This window comes from Ornithorhynchus anatinus, chromosome 18, assembly GCF_004115215.2.
Source record: "Ornithorhynchus anatinus isolate Pmale09 chromosome 18, mOrnAna1.pri.v4, whole genome shotgun sequence".
NCBI lineage: Eukaryota > Metazoa > Chordata > Mammalia > Monotremata > Ornithorhynchidae > Ornithorhynchus > Ornithorhynchus anatinus.
In genome coordinates, this window is record NC_041745.1 from 4,747,733 (window position 1) to 4,765,052 (window position 17,320).

The 17,320-nt window shown below is 43.8% G+C and overlaps 2 protein-coding genes and 1 non-coding gene across 10 annotated transcripts in view; 2 read left to right on the forward strand and 1 right to left on the reverse strand.

Moving 5' to 3' along the window:
* KCNJ15 (potassium inwardly rectifying channel subfamily J member 15) overlaps positions 1–17,320 on the forward strand; it is a 297,724-nt gene that overhangs the window by 7,261 nt on the left and 273,143 nt on the right. For all 7 annotated transcript variants that reach the window (XR_486015.3, XR_003766020.2, XR_003766021.2 and 4 more), the window contains one exon: positions 9,677–9,859. The gene's annotated coding sequence lies outside the window, so the exon portion shown is untranslated. The remainder of the gene's footprint in view (positions 1–9,676; positions 9,860–17,320) is intronic.
* LOC114805609 lies at positions 4,328–4,463 on the forward strand. Its single transcript, XR_003753580.1, has one exon. It is a non-coding gene; the product is annotated as a small nucleolar RNA SNORA7 (small nucleolar RNA).
* KCNJ6 (potassium inwardly rectifying channel subfamily J member 6) overlaps positions 13,236–17,320 on the reverse strand; it is a 126,098-nt gene continuing 122,013 nt past the window's right edge. For both annotated transcript variants that reach the window (XM_007667178.2, XM_029082975.2), the window contains exon 4: positions 13,236–15,621. In XM_007667178.2, coding sequence (XP_007665368.1) covers positions 15,296–15,621 — 326 coding nt within the window. In that variant the 3' untranslated portion in view covers positions 13,236–15,295. The remainder of the gene's footprint in view (positions 15,622–17,320) is intronic.

Consider the following 17,320-nt stretch of genomic DNA (forward strand, 5'->3'; position numbering starts at 1 on the left):
TTCTAGCCACACCGTCTTCCCTTAAGGAGGACTCTCTATCACCAAAGCATACCCACGTAGGCATTGTGGCCTCACCCTCTCTACCTGAAACTGATATCTCAACTAACCACAGTTGTAGTGGCTCTTCCCTTCTCAAAGGGAGGATGTGAGTAATCTGCTTAGGTGTTTTAATTATTTGTTGGGTCTCTTTAAAGGATTTTTCTATATAAGTCTTTGTTTCACTTTAATTTTCCATTTTGCTGACTTGAAGGTAGGTCTTTGGTACTCAAAAAAAAAAATTGGGATTGTTTTTCTGTGGTAAGAGATATAGATTGTAATATAGGTTATTTAAGTAGCAAATCTTTGGAGTCCCAAGGATTATAACTCCCTTTGTCTTGGGAATGTGTAGTTTTTGACATCAGCAGATTTATTTAATTTTGTGAAACACAGATTCCTGATTTTATGAAGACTGTTCAGAAGGAAGGACTTAAAATGTTACGGTCCAGGTGTCTGGGGTGTTTGATCAAAATTTCAGGCTCCCCAGGCTGAGTGAATGATGGCGTGACAGATGGTAGACAGGAATATGTCAAAACATCCAGGGACTGTACATGGGACGAGTTGATATGAGGCTGGGATAAAGTGAATTTTTGAGAAATTATTTTTCCTTTAGTTACATTTCACTAATGCCAGAGAGAATGAGTGTAATGGGGCCTGTTTTGCAGCTACTGTATTTCCAAGAATACTAGTGGTAGAGTGATCCTTCCTAGATCCTAGATTGTGAGATCCCTGACATACAGGAAGCGTGTCTATACCTGGGTATTGTCTTCCAGCACTTAGTGCTGTGCACATACTAAGCCCTCAATAAATACTATTTATTATTAATAATAATAATAATAATAATGATATTTGTTAAGCACTTATTATGTGCCAAGCACTGGTGGATACAAGGTAATCAGGTTGTCCCACGTGGGGTTCACTGTCTTAATCCCCATTTTACAGATGAGGTAACTGAGGCACAGAGAAGTGAAGTGACTTGCCCAAAGTCACACAGCTGATAAGTGGTGGTCAGGATTAGAAGCCACAACCTCTGACTCCCAAGCCCATGCTCTTTTCACTAAGCCACGCTGCTTACTAATACTACCCTCCATTTGAAAGGGATCCAGAGGATTCTTTGAGAAAGAATTCCTTTGTCTCTGAAAATTCAGCTGTCCACTTCTTCTGGCCCCTGGCCATTTGGGGTTGACTTATTCAGACACTTGTAGTTGTGGGGTAAGTGTGACTTTCCAAATCCATTTCCCTTCATTTTTGTTACCTCCTGACAGGATTAACCAGTTTTATGAGACCATAAGCAACACCCTTATTCTCCTCTCCCCACAAAGAGACCTGGGATCCTTAAACCAAATCACAGTAGTATTTACTGAGCAATTACTGTGTGCAGAGCACTATACTAAGTGCCTGGGAGAATACAATATAACAGAGCTCATAGACACGTCCCCTGTCCACAGCAAGCTTACAGTATAAAGCGGGAGAAGACATTAATATAAATAAATTAAGGCTATATATGTAAGTGCCATTGGTGAGGGAGGGGTGAATAAAGGGAGCAAATCCAAGTGCAAGGGTGATGCAGAAGGTTGTGGGAGAAGAGGAAATGAGGGCTTAGTCGAGGAAGGCCTCTTGGAGGAGATGTGCTTTCAATAAGACTTTGAAGATGGGTGGAGTGCTTGTCTGTTGGAGAGCATTTCAGGCCAGAGACAGGGTGTGGGTGAGAAGTCAGTGACAAGATAGGCAAGATTGAGGTACAGTGAGTAGGTTGGCACCTTCACTTTTCTCAGGCCACCAACTACAAATTTGAACTCCTTACCCATTCTCCTTTTTTGGATGCACAAACCCACCCCTTCAACTCTTCCATTTCTACTAAATTCAACTCTCTCCTTCTCCTGACACCCCTCCCTCCCCCTGCCATGGCTCCCCGACTCCCCTGCTAAATTGTTAGCTCCTTGAGGGCAGAGGTTAGGTCTATTAACTCTGTTATAATCTCCCACATGCCTAGTACAGTGCGCTAAATGTAGTAGATAATCAATAGTGCATTGATTCAGTGCAGTGGTTTATCCAGTCCAGCATTCTGTCCACAGCTCGACAAGTTCCAAAATCATTACTGGGAAATCTTAGTATGAACACTGTGGAAGTGGAGATGGAGTTAAAAGAGTCTGAAGAGCAGAAGCTCCACTGCTCTCTCACCTTGTTGCAAGAGGCTCCTGGTGTGTTCTGAGTAAGAAGCAGCCACTTGGAGCCAGATAGGAGACTGGAGGGTGGAAGGGCAGAAATTTCTGAAATGAGGGGCAGCCCACAGAAGGCCGCTTGGAAGAAATCCACTGGAATTTTCCCAGTATCCCAGTGGATCATGCTAGTCATGGTTTGGTGTGCCACAGGTCCCCAGAGAACCCTGGGTGGAAAAATGTGGTGGCTACCCTCCCTTGTCACCCATCCTCTTAAAAGTTGGTGAGTCTGACGGGTTCAGTGGACAGATGTAACTGGCTCTTCTCTGTACTTGCATTATGAGAGCCTGTAGTTCTTGCTCACTCTTGAAGTGGACAGGCCTTGTTCAGCGAATATGCATGGTTCAATGGAAACTCCCACGTTTACACCCCTCAATTCTGTCCAGCTGAGAAATGAGAATACAATGTTATGTACAAAATTTGCAATTAGGGTAAATATAATAGAAAAACGGTTTGTAATTTGTCAACTGAGATGAAAAAAATTCTAAAACCCAACATCGATTTTATCATTAGAGGTATAACTCACTCTTGTTCAGACATTCAGGGTTATTACAAGAAAGCAGATGATGGCAGCTTAAATCAGTTTCCTCCTTTGATGTCCCCAGGAATGGGGAGAGATGGCAAGAGAGAGAGAGAAAGAGTTGGGGGGTGGGGAGAGAGAAAGAGAAGAATTGAGACTTTCAGGACAATGTTTGAGGCAGATCTGGCCCATTGCTAAGGACTAAAGCAAAAGAAAATAAAAAAGGGAAAAAACATTTCATATAGAGCCCGCTTTCCAGGAGGGGCCCAGAAGACCCGGTAGAAAACTAGTCATACATATGCTGATCATTAAGATGGCAGAAGTTTGCTCTAAAAGTTGTAATTTTATGTCTTATTCCATAAAACAATGGGAGGCTGCCCCAGGGGTTAAGAAAAAGACAAAATCAAGGCCACATCAAAGGTTATTTATTGTTCCAATATGGGGAACCCTTCAATGTAAACAGTTTCCTTAACATAGCAGTTTCTTAAAGATAAATTTTTTTTATTTTCAAAATTTGGCATCGTAATGATTTTCTTAATAGCATTCTTGTGCTTTCGGATTCAGCATGCTTTCATTTCATTTTCCGTGCACAGACATACTGGAACAGAGTCAGGGGAGTTACAGATTGACAGACAGGTAGTCCAGGAGCCAAACCTGCACTTTAGCCAAACCCTGCTGCTCTCTTTTCAACAGATAACGGAAAACTCATAGAAGTTTGGGGAAGAGTTAACTGAGAATATATTTGGCGTGTTCATGAAGGGTTGGATGAAGAGGGCAGGAAACTTGGTTTGATTTCTGGAAATTATGTTCTCTAATATTACTTTTGTTCCTTTTTAGAGGAAAAATTGATTTTGGGGGGCTAAGCTTCCATTATTATGTAGTGTTAAATACCTACAAGCCTCCTTCTGGGAAATTACACTTGTTATTTGATTTTCAGGGCACATTTAGGGCTTATGATATTGCCCAATATCATATTTTACTGGTGATTTATTTGGATATTTTTTGATATGTCGAAGTGTTTTGAAATACTTCGGCAGGCAGTTTGTGAAAGTTTACTTTGATGGCATGAAATCATACTGATGCTTTGATTCAACTAACAATTCCAGATGGATTCAGGAATGTTTGCTAGTAAAAGTCCTCTGCAGTTGATTTCTCAAACTTAGTTGACCCTGGTATAAGAGCAACCTGGGGCTTCAAAGTATGCCATTCACTGGCCATTTGTCAAGTTTTCAGCTGGCCGCGCCACTGTTCAGTATAGGTATGGCATTAGATGCCTCTATAGTCTGTATTTTAAGCAGTCAATCCTGTGACTTGGAAGTGTGGCCATTGTATAAGGAGGGGAATGCAGAAGTCCTGAAGCCAAGGGGGTATGAGGGGCCACCCTCTTCCCCAGGGAAATAATTAGGTAATGGTGGACGTCTGCAAAATAGTATATATGATATCATTATGTTAGGCTGCATGCTTAGTGTAATGCAAGCAGCATTGGATGCGTCTGTTCCAGGATCTACCTCAGTGGCTACCCTAGAAATTTGCTCATGACTGAATATTGTTCCACCTCTCAGGATCTCACCTGGAGTTTCCAGTACTCTACCAGTCTCGGCTACGGGAGGGAGAGTCAAGCAGAGGCATACCCATTCCATTCCTAGCTTGGGCAGTGGCTAACGAGTGGAAGGCAATCTGCTACAAGTCAAAACTCACCTGTGCCGGGCAACAGTGACACGGCAGAGAGTCGAGGGCGGACTAAAGTTTACGGCGCGGAAGGAGGTAGTGGTAAACCGCTGCTGTATTTTTACCAAGAAAACACTCTGGATACATTACCAGAACTATTGCAGATGGAGGTGGGGCTTTCTGGAAAGATGTGTCCATAGAGTTATTATAGGGCGGAAACGCCTTGACAGCATTAGACAAGAATACTGTTCAGATCCAGGGATAAACCGCTTAGAGTTAAAAAACAAAAACAAAAAAAATCTTTAAGGAAACTCCACCAGGATGGGATGGGAGCAGGGAGGGACCATTCAGGGAAGGTGGTCCCTGTTCTCCCCCACCCCAACCAAGTTCATTTGTTTCTGCAAGGCTGCTTTATATCACTTCATTCCATTCCAGTCTCCAACTAGGGTTCAGGGACCCAGGCAGAATACGTGGAGGTGCCTCTTGGTCCCATTACCTGAAGACTAGACACATACCAGGGAAGGAAATGACTGAAGCAAAATGGAATATGGCCGGGAGTCGGGGAGAAGCTGGAAAAACTGTGCAGATAGGGTCCCAGTAGCTCCTTGATCGGCGTTTATGTTCAACATGAAAATGGCAATGACTTACTTTGGTTTGTCATTTTATCACAAATGGTTACTAAATATCAAGTGATCTGCTTGATTGTTTCTTCTTTGAAGACTCAGCATTTTACCAAGGGCCCAACCACATCGAACCCTAGGCTTAGCCAAAAATGATTTTATCCACTGATGCCTCCTTAGAATACAAATGTGGGATAATAGCCAAGAAGCCTAGTCTTTCTAGTGCGGTAAGTACAATAGGCATCTCTTGGGCTGATTTGGCATTGGGGGAGAGAGAGAAAGTTGCCCCAGCTCCACTGTTCTCAGGGGGAGTACCTGGGGGGGGGAGGGGCGGTCAGTGGAGTCCCCTATGGATGGCCCAACCACCTCCTGCTTCACTTTCCCTTTCTCTCTCTCTCTCTCTCTCTCTCTCTCTCATATTGCTGTGGCTCTGGCCTGGAAATAATTCCAGCGCAATTGGGGAGGGTCTGGTGGGGTTAAAGGGTTCCAAAATGGTGGAAAGGGGGTGAATTTGTGTTGCAGGTGGTCTCCCTGGACTTCCAGGTTCAGAGAGCTTTCAACAAGAATCTTAATCGGATTTAAGTGGCTATCCAGAGCTGTCTCTTTTCTACATTCAGATTTAATCTCTCCCAGGATCAGTCCAGAGGCCCACTGGAAGTTCAGAAAATCATACTACAAACAAGGCCATGATGGGGAAGAAACCAGTGGTCTGACCCAGTCCACTGTTCTGCTGCTAATAGAAGTAACAGACCATTTGTCATAACTCTATGATGGGCAGTGTCCTGGGGCAGCCTTCCTTAATAATTTTGCATGTGCTATTACGACCCTAACTCCCCCCCATCTCTAGCCCCCCATTATGTGGCTTTTGATGCCTGAAATTAATCAAACTCCTCTTTAACTTATTGATATTTTCTGTCTGCGTAACTTCCTTTGGGAACAAATTCCATGTGCCGCCCAACCACTGTGTGAAGAGGTTTTTCCTTTTGTACATTTCAGGCTTCAGAGTGGCTACCCCCTCATCCTGGCAAACACATCTGTGTTCTCCCTGTCATGCCCTTCACCCTGACAAAACCCTCACTTCCCCTATTCTCCATCCCTTCTGCATCGCTTGTGCACTTGAGTCTATAATCTCTAAAGCAGTTGAATTTTTTTCACCCCACCCTTAAGTCGTCAGCACTCCTGAACTTTCCTATCTGTAATTTAGTTTTCTTCCCTTCTAGTCCACAGGCAGGAATCATGTTTACCTACACTATTGCACTGTACTCTCCTAAGCATTTTGTTAGTCCAGTAGTCTGTACACAGTAAGCGCTCAGTAAATATCATGATATTTCTACTCAGCAGAGTCAGGCCGCTTGGCTTTTGGGTGGAACGGACTTCTGAGAACTTCCTGAGCCTTTGCTCTCTGCTCTCCCCACTGTTCTGTCTGAAGAGAATGGCAAATGCAGACACTTTGACCCTCAGTTTCATGATCCTAAATAGACCAGGGCCTGGCAGAACAAATGCTCTCTTCTGCCCACTACAACGTACGAGCCAAAAACTATATTGGTGGACTTAAGAACCCAGAGATGAGTCCAAAGAGGAGCGTATTTTGTAGTAGGCTCTGTAGCCTTATTTTATTTTTTTTTTACTGCCAAATTTTCCTTAGTGGGACCAAGGTGAGAGCAGAACTGAGCCTGCCACCCAGCTGCAATAGCATCCATCCCAGCGCTTAGTTTGATGCTTGGAACATAGTAAGCTTGTAACAAATACTACAGTTATTATTAGCATCTTACTTAAGAGGTACACCCAATCCACAGGGGCTTCTTTGGGAAGTCCTAAGCATGGAGTTCCATGCAGTGCCTAAGCATGGAGTTCCAAGAGCCTATCCATATAATAAGGGCTTAAGAAATATTATTACTACTATTGTTTCTATTGTCTCTTTTTTGTGGTATTTAAGCTCTTACTGTATACCAGGTGCTGTACTAAGTGCTATTTCTAGTGACAGTGACAATGGCAGGAGTCTGCTTGCAAAGGGCACAACTCAGATTTCTCACAGGAGTCCCAGCATACAGGGACCTTATCACCTCTGGTCCCCAGTTGGTAACATCTGATTAAAATTCATCTCCAGCTGCTCTCAGAATATCTGCCTGCCCTCCACAAACCAGAGTGATGAAAGACTTAAAACTCCATACACAGAAGAGTTTCTGAGTTAGCATTCTCTTGAGCTAGATGCAAGTGGGTCAGAGAGAGCTCTTAGATGTCAATTAAATATAATCTTCAAAAAGAGTTAATGTAATGGTGATGCATTAAATATTAGGAACAGTGGTACAGACCACTCTGGCAGCAGGTATCTAAATGGCCTGGGAAAATACTGGCTTCTAAATTCTCCAAAAGATGGACCAGCTTGATTTAATGGTTTCTGCGGTCAGAGTTAATATGGGGACTCTGGAGAGTTTAGGGTGCCAAATAATTCTGGGATGGCAAACTGTCCTACAAGCCGGAAGTAACGCATCATCCCTAGAAACAGTTCTTTTGCTTTCCCTAATTTATCTAGGGAGTCAATGTGCACTTTGTTTTTTTTTTAAAAAAAAAAAAGAAAAGAGAGGGAAATGCCACCACTTAATTTATTGGCACTGTTTTTAAAAAGTTCTTAGCTTCTCAAATGTAAGCAAGCAAAACCAATTACTCCTTATTCTTTCACTTAAAATGCTATCTTTTTTTCTTTGTTGGTTTTGAAGTGGGGGATAGGGTTTGCTTGCCAGACCTGAGACCCAGATAGAGTTTGACTCCTTTTACATGGTTTTATATTTCATATTATTGAGTGCTGAGGTTTTCTCCTGCTCCGTTGTTGTGCATTCTGCAATTTAAGGTTCAGAATATGCTCTGTTGGTTGGGGTTACCATTACGACCTTTGTTCCAGTCATAGGGTAAAAACTGTGTTTAACTCCTGCCAGCTACATGTAGCACATAATACCATGATATAGGTCCGCTTTACTATTTATTTTTGACCGCTCTGGTTGTAAAATATTTTTGTTTGTCTCCCCAGTTAGTACATTCCTTACGGGCAGGAAACATGTCACTTTGTTATTCTGATCTTCCCAAGAGCTTAATACAAGGCACCACATCCAATGGGAACTCAGTAAATGCTGCTGCTAATAATACAGCATTCTCTGTACCATGAGAGAAACAGGGATTTGTAGCAGAAACGCTTATTTTTCTGTTTTCCTTCTGGAACATTTTAAATTTCTTTCTCCTTATAAGAATGACAATCTGCTTCTTCAGCAGAACCAAAAGGATTGGATTGAAGCATGAATGGCCACTCATGAATGGCAGTTTAGAGAGGGCACCCCCCCATTATCTTATTTTCAGCAACTTTTGAAATAATAATAATAATAATGGCATTTAGTAAGTGTTCAGTACATACCAGGAACTGGGCTAAGCTCTGGGGTACATATAAGATAATCAAATCAGGCCCAGTCCCTTGTCCCACATAGGGCTCACATCCTAAGAGGGAAGAAAAGCAGGTATTTTATCTCTATATTACAGATGAGGAAGCAGAGACACAGAGCAGTTCAGTGACTTGCCCAAGGTCACACAGCAGGCACGTGGTGGAGCCAGAATTAGAATCAGGGTCTCCTGACTCCTAGACCTGTGACATCCCTCTCAATGGCTCACATTATACTCCTGTATTTTTTATTTTCATAACTTAAGTATTTTTCATTTGCTGTTACTCTTAATTCCTGAAGTTTTCCTTATGAAAAATGTGCCAAGCATTTGAACATTTTAACAATCTCTTGGTCATTTCCAAAAGGTTTCCCTATTGGGCATTTTAGTTGGACATATTTTTGTTTCCCTTAAGGTGGATAGTACTTGCATAGGGCAGAAGAAGGAGCAGCAGTTCAAGGTTCAGCTTCCTCTGCCACTAAACCTCAACTCTCAGCTAGGAAAGGCCCAAGAGAAGGATAGCTCAGTCAGCCTCTGCGCCTCCTTATACTCGGTCAAGACTGTTCATACCCGAGGCATTTTTGTGACTGAGACCCTTCTGAGCTGACCTAGGGTGATTCTAAGAATCCAGCCCCAAAGTGTCTAACAGAGCTCTGAAAACTTGCAAGGACTTTAAAAAAAATCCTTTTTTAATCATTAGGGATCCAATCTGACATCTAATTTCTCTTCCCGGACTGTGATGCTAACCTCCCTTGCTTTCCTAGGTCCAAGGCCGGCACATTCTTTGGAACAGAGAGCTGAAAAGGGAGAAGGGTTGGGGGTGGATGCTGACTCCCTTCTAGTCCATACAATATTTTTTTTCAGTTTCAGAGTGGTAGGTTAGAAGCTGATAGTGTTGGTTCACCCTGTTCTTGTCCCCCTTTCTTCCTGTTCTGAAAAGGAATCTCATTCTGATGAGACTGGGTCGGAAATACCCTTGAAATAGCCCCCTTACCCAAAGACTGGATTCACCCTATGTGACATGGATCAATCTCCCCCTTCTCATCCCTGTAAATTTTGGGAAATTACGTTAGGTCCATGTGGATTGCATAGGGGAACTGGTGAAGAGAGGTCATTTTCAGAATGGCTCAGGATTGCTCTGATATGCCCCTTTTTCTCACTGCCACCCACACCCTTCTTACTGTCCCTAGAGATTCAAGGCCTAAGCAGCACTGCCTGAAGTTACACGTGGTGAAGAAGCAGCTGTGTTCAGCCACGCCACTGCCTTTTTGAGGGATGAGAGCCACCATTCCACACCCTCACCTCTACAAACTGCTTCCCTATCTCGACGAAGCTCTGGGGAAGAGCTGAGGAGCTCTGATTTCTACAAATAGGTGAGTCAAGCCAGATTTGTGGGATAGTCTTTGGCTATCTTGGAGCATCTTGTTTTTCTGAATTATCTGGAGACATCAAGGAAGTCAAGGGAACAAAGCCAGCTTCAGTGCAGTCAAGCCACAAGCAAGTGGTGTTAGAAATAGCCATGTTCACTCTGGGAGTCCTGACAGAGTTTCCACAGAATCCTTTAGTTGTTTAGGTGATTTGCCCTCTGGGCCATCTGCAAGCAAATCTGTAATCTGCAAAGTTGTGAGAAAGGATAGACCCTGACTCAGTTTGGTGAATGGAGCTGCTAAGGTGCCAGAATGATAAATAAAAAGCAGAGCAAAGTGTTTGAGGGGACTGAAGCAGCATTATTCATGGAAAGCCAAGGATAATATTGGCATGGAAGAGGAATGCAAAATGAAGAGAATGAAACTCAAATGTGAGTCAACAGCAATAGTCACTGTGCCTGAGAATATGGGCTGATACTGGCGCTGGACTTTTTTAAATAATGGTAGTATTTCTTAAGGGCTTTCTGTGTACCAAGCACAATACTAAATGCTGGGGTAGATACAAGATAATCAGGCTGGATCCAATCCCTGTCCCATTTGAGGTACACAGGTTAAGTAAGAGGGAGAACAGATATTGAATCCCACTTTACAGATAAGGAAACTGAGGCACAGAAAAGTTAAGTGACTGCCCAATGTCCCATAGCAGAGAAGTGGTAAAGCTGAGATCCTCTTACTCCCAGGCCCATGTTCTTTCCACTAGGCCGAGGTGCTTCTTTCTGCTTTCTCAGACTAAGTATGACATTTTTCACAAGGAAGGAATTTAATGGTATAGTTTCTGAGTTCATAACAGCTGCTTCATTATAAGAAGGCAAACATGTTTGGGAGCAGAAGACTCTGAAATGAATGAATGGGTTAAAGATGGTTTTCAGTAAGCCAAGCATCAGTAGATTTGGCAACACCAGGCCCTGTGAGAATAGCATAGGAGTCCCTTACTCAGCCGAAAGCAGAACCACTATTCTACTGTGGTTTACTGCCCACTGAAAGGCAGCATCCCAACATTACAGCTTGCTAGTCCTGTTAAACTTAAATGCCATAGTTCCCCCAGGGAGTAGCAAAAAGCTCAAACATTTTATTAGTTACATAAAGTCAATTAATAAATGAACAGCTTTAACTCCAGCAGAGAAGCAGGTTGAGGTGGGTGTAAATGAGACACTGGGGACTATGACCTTCTTCAGGAAGATAAATTATTCTCAGTGAGATCTCTGCTCTGGAGCCCAAACTATTTCAAGTAAAATCTCCGCTCTGGAGCCCAAATTATCCTAAATAATAATGATGGGATTTATTAGGCGCTATGTGTCAAACACTGTACTAAGCGTTGGAGTAGATACAAGATCATCAGGTCAGACACAGTCCCTGAGCCTCATCAAGCTTAGAGTTAAGAAATAAAATTTCTGCTCTGGACCCCAAGTTATTTGAAATAAAATCTCTGCTCTGACAAGAACTTATCCTATTGAATTGAGCCTCAGGCCAAACTGGGGCCCAGTCAAGGGGCAAAGCTTGGCAGACCTACTGCCATACTGTACTACTTTAGCAACAACCTGTGGTTGGGCCTATAATAATAAGAATTATGGTATTTAAGTGCTTACTATATGTCAAACTCTGCACAAAACCGTAGGGGTACATTGAAGATAATTTAGGTCGGACACAGTCCCTGTGCACGTGGGACTCACAGTCTAAGTAGGAGAGAGAACAGGTATGTAATCCCCATTTTACAGATGAGGAAATTGAGGCGTAGAGCAGTTAAGTGACTTGCGCGAGGTCTCACAGTAGGCAAGTGGCGGAGCTGGTATTAGAACCCAGATCCTCTGCCTCCACGGCTTGTGCTCTTTCCACTAGGCCATGCTGCCTATGAATCCCTGCAATACTTTTGTGAGAAGGTGATCTCCAAACCTCAAGAAGGAAACACACAGAATAATTTGGGAGGGATTCTTGTTGTGTGACTTGATACTTGAAAATTTAGCCTCTGAATTGTCATAGCAGTTGATTCCCGAATGGCACAATGATCGCATTTCTGAGCACTGGGTCAGTAGCATTGAACAGAATGGGGAGAAGCTGTGAGATCAGCTCAGATGTCCTGAAGGAATGAGAAACACCACTCAATATTCGCTGCTTTGAAGATTCAGTGTTAATTAACAGCATTCAATTCTGAATTTTTAACAGCGCAGTTGAAATCATTGACACAAAATACATCATTAAACTCCTTAATAATTGTAGAAAAATAGAGGTGTTTGTTAGGGACATTCTAGTACAAAGTTTTTGTGAAGCTTCCCCGTGTTTAAAAGCGCTGGAAGCATCTTTTTTGTGTGTTTTTTTTTAAGCTTATGTTACAAAAGTGAGATTTGGTAAACTTTAGATCTCTTAGACATTGATACCAAAGACCGTGATAGTCGGAGAGAGACCTTTAGCTCCAAGTGCCTCAGTCACAGAAATAGTAACTTGCACATGCACATGCCCCAAATGGTGGCCCTCTCTCTCAGGGCCGAGGGGTGGGGGGAAGTTGAGTGTGGATGGGCATGCAAATGCTGAAAAGGGCCCTGACCTGCCTTTCCTCTCGGACAGGGTTTTTCTTTCACCCGGTCCAAAGTACAAGAGCGAAACACAGATCTTTCCCAACTGAAACCTCCTGCTTAAGCTTCCCTTACTGCCCTGCCCTCAGATTCGTTTGTTCATTTGTATTTATTGAGTGCTTACTGTGTGGAGAGCACTGTTGTAATCTCAGCCTCTTGTCTCCGACAAGGCGGGACACCTTCAGGCCGAGGAGATCTGTCAATAAGGCTACCCCTGTAATAAGGCTTTAGTCTCTAGCCTGTTAAATAGAGTGGCCGCTTCTTTTTAAAAAAACCCACAACCTGAGTTAGCCTGTGAAAGTGCTGGACTCCATACCCCCTACACACCCCCACCCCTCCCACCCACCCCCTCCGGGGAAAAGCCTTATCTTTAGAGTGTGCAATACAACGGCATTACTCATTAGATACTCAGTGCTGTGTCAGCCAGTGGCATTCACCACTCCAAGAGGAGATGAGCCCCAGCCACCAGTTTTGATGCTCTAAGATGGCCTAACAATTTTGTGGCAACCAATGAATCCGCTGCCTGGTGCAGGTTCCCTGTGGTTGGACTGAAGGAGGAGAAAGATCGGGTGAGAGATGCACACACATCTCCCGAAATGTTGCTTACATTTTTAAGCCACATTACGATAAAATCCCCACAAGAGCGAAAAGAGTGTGCGACTTCATTTGTGCGAAGGATCGGGAAAACTCAGCTAGTTGGAACTCTTCGACTCGGTGTGAAGCCTCAAAGTCAATACGACTGTAGGAGCCGAAAATAAACGTGTAGCCACAGCACGAGTATTTAATGGGCAACTGTACGTAGGAACAGACAGACAACTTACAGCTGGGGAACAAATGTGAAAGATTTGTCACAGTGCAAAATTCCCACCTGCCCATTGGGTTTCTCCTGAGGTTTTTCTTTTTTTTTCCATTTTGTAATTGAAATACTCTGTACAAAAAAATACTTTTTCATTATTTAAGTTCAGCGTACCCTTCTCTTCCATTTTCTGCAGAAATTGTACTAAAAAAAATTAAGGCTGCAGTTTAACATTTCCTTTTGTTTGAGGGAGGCTTTGGGATAGACTTCTGTTCTGGATCCCCTTCAAGAGGGTATATTCCTGAGGGGAGGGTGGGCAGTCAGAGGTTTCACATCTAATCGTGGAATACCAGTGGGAATCGTGACCAGTTTTTGGCTACAAAAGCCAGATGTGAATCCTGTGTCACTTTTACAGGGTTTCCTGGCTCTTAGTGGCGGATGAGACGTGTGCAGCGGTGCCCGTTTCACAGAGGCGATGGGGGCGATGGATGCCCCAGTTTCTGAGCCGGACTTCCAGCCTCACTGATCTTGGCAAGACCTGAGAGGTTTCAAACAGGGCTATAAAGAGCCAAAATGATGTCCTTCAGACCAATTAGCTCTCTGAAGCCTGCCCTTTCTCAATCCCCATCCCCCAATAAAATCCCTGCCCCAATTTTGCCTCCTCATCCCTGCCCCAATTTTGCCTCCTCCTTCAAAATGGAGAGTCGGCCCCTCTGGCCTGTGCAGATGGAAATTATCCAGGGGCAGGTAAAGCTTCGTCCTTGGGTGCGGGGTCAGTGGTTGGGGACTACTGGGTTAACCCACGGGATCCCATCATGAAATCCCATGCCTTCAGCTGATTGGGGCTCTTTGCTCAACCACTCTCTCTCATTCGTAGTTTCCAAGGCTTAGACTGATTATCCAGAATATGGCACAGTTCAGAAACAAGGGGTTTGACAAAGAAAGATGGTTTCCCCAAAGTACTGCACTTTTGAAGGGTGAAAGCTAAGATGAAGATGCTTTTCTAGACCTCTAAACGGGATGTGGGAGAAGCTCATCTTCTTCCCAAATCTTCCACAGGCTAATTCAGGTGGATGGCCTACAAATAGCCCCAGAATGTGATGACCTTAGAGTGTTATAAAAGACAAGTTAATTTTGTAAACATTTTCACAGTATATCAGTAATGTCACTGTGGTTTATATCACCCACTGACTGACCCTCCTCCCTCCTCCCTCCCAGACCTATGGCTTTTTAGAGTCAGTAAAAGGATCAGTAAGGAAAGTGAGGTACTCTAAATAGCTGCCAGCCTGGTACGCTGAAGGAAAGGTCATGCACTAAGAGAGCCAGATAGTAGGGGGATCAAAGTAATCAGTAGAACACAAATATCGGAACAGAAATGTCTACTGAATGAATTTTTTTTTGCATCCCATTATTTCTAGGATTATTTATCTAAACCTACATTAATTACACCTCTATGTACATTACTTAGAAGTCCTTTACTACAGTACTTGTGTACATGCTGGGTTTATTACTCAATAGGAAGAGAAAATAATTACATAAGGCATATGTACATTGTCTTGTTCCACTCCAGGTCCTCTACTCCCCCCGGGGCCTTAAAACTAACACGCCCATTTGGGATAGGCCCCCAACCCTGTTTCTGGGATTCTATTAGAATCTATAAAATCTAGAGCTATGGCATAGTTCACTGCTAGAATGACTGGGCACCAGACACGTGGCTTTAGCTGTCTCCAGGTATTCCATTTGGCACCTTGATTTCTGACCCCTGCCTCTGAGGACGCATGCACGTAGCCAGCCGAAACGGGAGCATGGCCAGCTTGAGACTAAATCGAATGTTAGGGATATCGCCGGCTCAGCCCAGGGGTCTGGTTTTTAAGCAAATCTCTAGATTTCATAATGGCAGGTTGGCACTTCCCACCTTGAAGATTTCTTTTCCGTTAATTAAAAATGAGAGAGAAACCAAGGGAGATGGATTGTGCGGTGGGAGGGGTAGTGAGGAAGGGAGAGCAGTCCCACCAGGTTCTAAACTTTGGATTCGTTCTCCAGGTTCGCCACATCACCATTCCTCTCAGTTTGCTCTTCATGGTTCTTCTCCTCATCTTCCGTCTCCAGTTCAGCCCGCTGGTTGAGTTTGCTGGACACGGACCAACTTAGGGGGAGTTCCGCCCGGCTGGCCATCTCCGCCAGCTCTTTGGCGCTTAGGGCTGGGGTGCTGGTCTCATAGGTCTCATGGAAACTATTGTAGTCCACCTCATAGAAGCCATCCTCCAGCGTCAGGACAGGGGTGAAGCGGTAGCCCCAGAGGATCTCACTGGTGACATAAGAGCTCCGCGCTTGGCAGGTCATTCCTGTAGGGAGAGAAAAAGGAAGTGTGAGAACGAGACAGGGGCCTGTTAAGGGGAAAGCGAATCCTAGTAGCCAGAGCTCCAAATTTCCAAATTAGAGAAGCAGTGTGGACTAGTGGATGGAGCATGGGCCAGGGAGTCAGAAGGACCTGGGTTCTAATCCGGGCTCTGCCACTTGTCTGCTGTGTGACCTTGGACAAATCACTTAACTTCTCTCTGTTACCTTATCTGTAAAATGGGGATTAAGACTGTGAGCCCGACATGGGATATAGACTGTGTCCAATGTGATTAGCATGTATCTACCCAAGAACTCAGTATAGTGCCTGGCATGTAGTAAGCACTTAACAGTGCTTTGCACACCATTAAGCACTCAGTAAATATGATTGAATGATTGAATGAAATACTATTAAGAAAAAATTCCAGACAGAAGTAGTACTGGCATTTATTGAGCACTTCCAGTGTGTAGAGCACTGTATTAAGCACTTGGCAGAGGAGAAAATAAAAGAGTTGGTAGACAAGTTCCCTGTCCACAAGGAGCATAAGGTGTAGACTTCATGCTGAGCTCTGAATGAAGCACTGGGCTAGCTACAGAATAAACTCAGACACAGTCCTGGTCCCACGAGGAGCTCCCAGGCTTGGTTGGGTGAGACTGACAACTTCCTGGCACCTGGGCCAGAAAGTGGCCATTTTCTCAGGATGATGTCCCTTTTCACATTTCCCGAATGTGTAATTCGTTTATCAGATTGTATTTAAGTTCTTACTATAAGCTAAGCACTGCAGTAGATAGAGGATCATCAGATAGTCCCTACCCCACATAGGACTTACAGTCTAAAAGGCAGGGACTTTATTTAACCCCCATTTGATAGAGGAGGATACTTAGGCACAAAAAGTTGCGACTTGACCTAGGTCACAAAACAGGTAAGTGGCGGAGGTAGGTTAGAATCCAGGTTTCCTGAACCCAGGCCCATGGTCTTTCTACTGTGCCATGTACGGCTTCTTGAATAACTACAAATCTAAAATGCAGATCTTTTAAAATGTTCTTCATCTCTAGAGTTAGGTGGGACAAGGATTTGAGGCCCGAGATCAAAGTCTGCAGTTTTATACAAGATGATTATTGGTTACTTCTGCTCATGTGAAAACACAAAACTTAAAGTCCTTGAACTGTTGATTGTCCCTCAGCATTAGACATTAGTGTTTTTACTGTGTGGTGAGAGTTGAGTCCTTAGCTGAATTAGCAGTTTAAAATGATTGTCCTGACTTTCAATGATAATTCAATTTTGAGTTTTCAGTCAGGCTGTACGGTGTGTCTCTCTGGGCAGCGCAAGTGCAGAATCCATTTCAATCAACGGTAGTCTATTCAAGGTCGTCTGAGGGCAAAGCACTATACTAAGTCCTTTTGGAGTAGGACAACAGTAAGACACACATTCCCCAAGCTCAAGGAGCTTACCATCTCATCATTTGGTCTGAGAGCAGTAGTTTCCAGGACCAGACAGGCGACGTCTGGAAGGGCTGAGACAAATTTAGGAGTAACTTGGGGTCTGCTCCCCTAGAGTTGAAAACTCATTCTCCTAACTGAAGTCATAAAGAGTCTGGACCTGTCCTGGAACCACCCACTTGGTCATTATGTTGGTGAAGGAACTGGGCAAGAGAAGGTGAATGCTAATACGGCTGCCACATCGGGAAAAATAAACCCACATCCTCC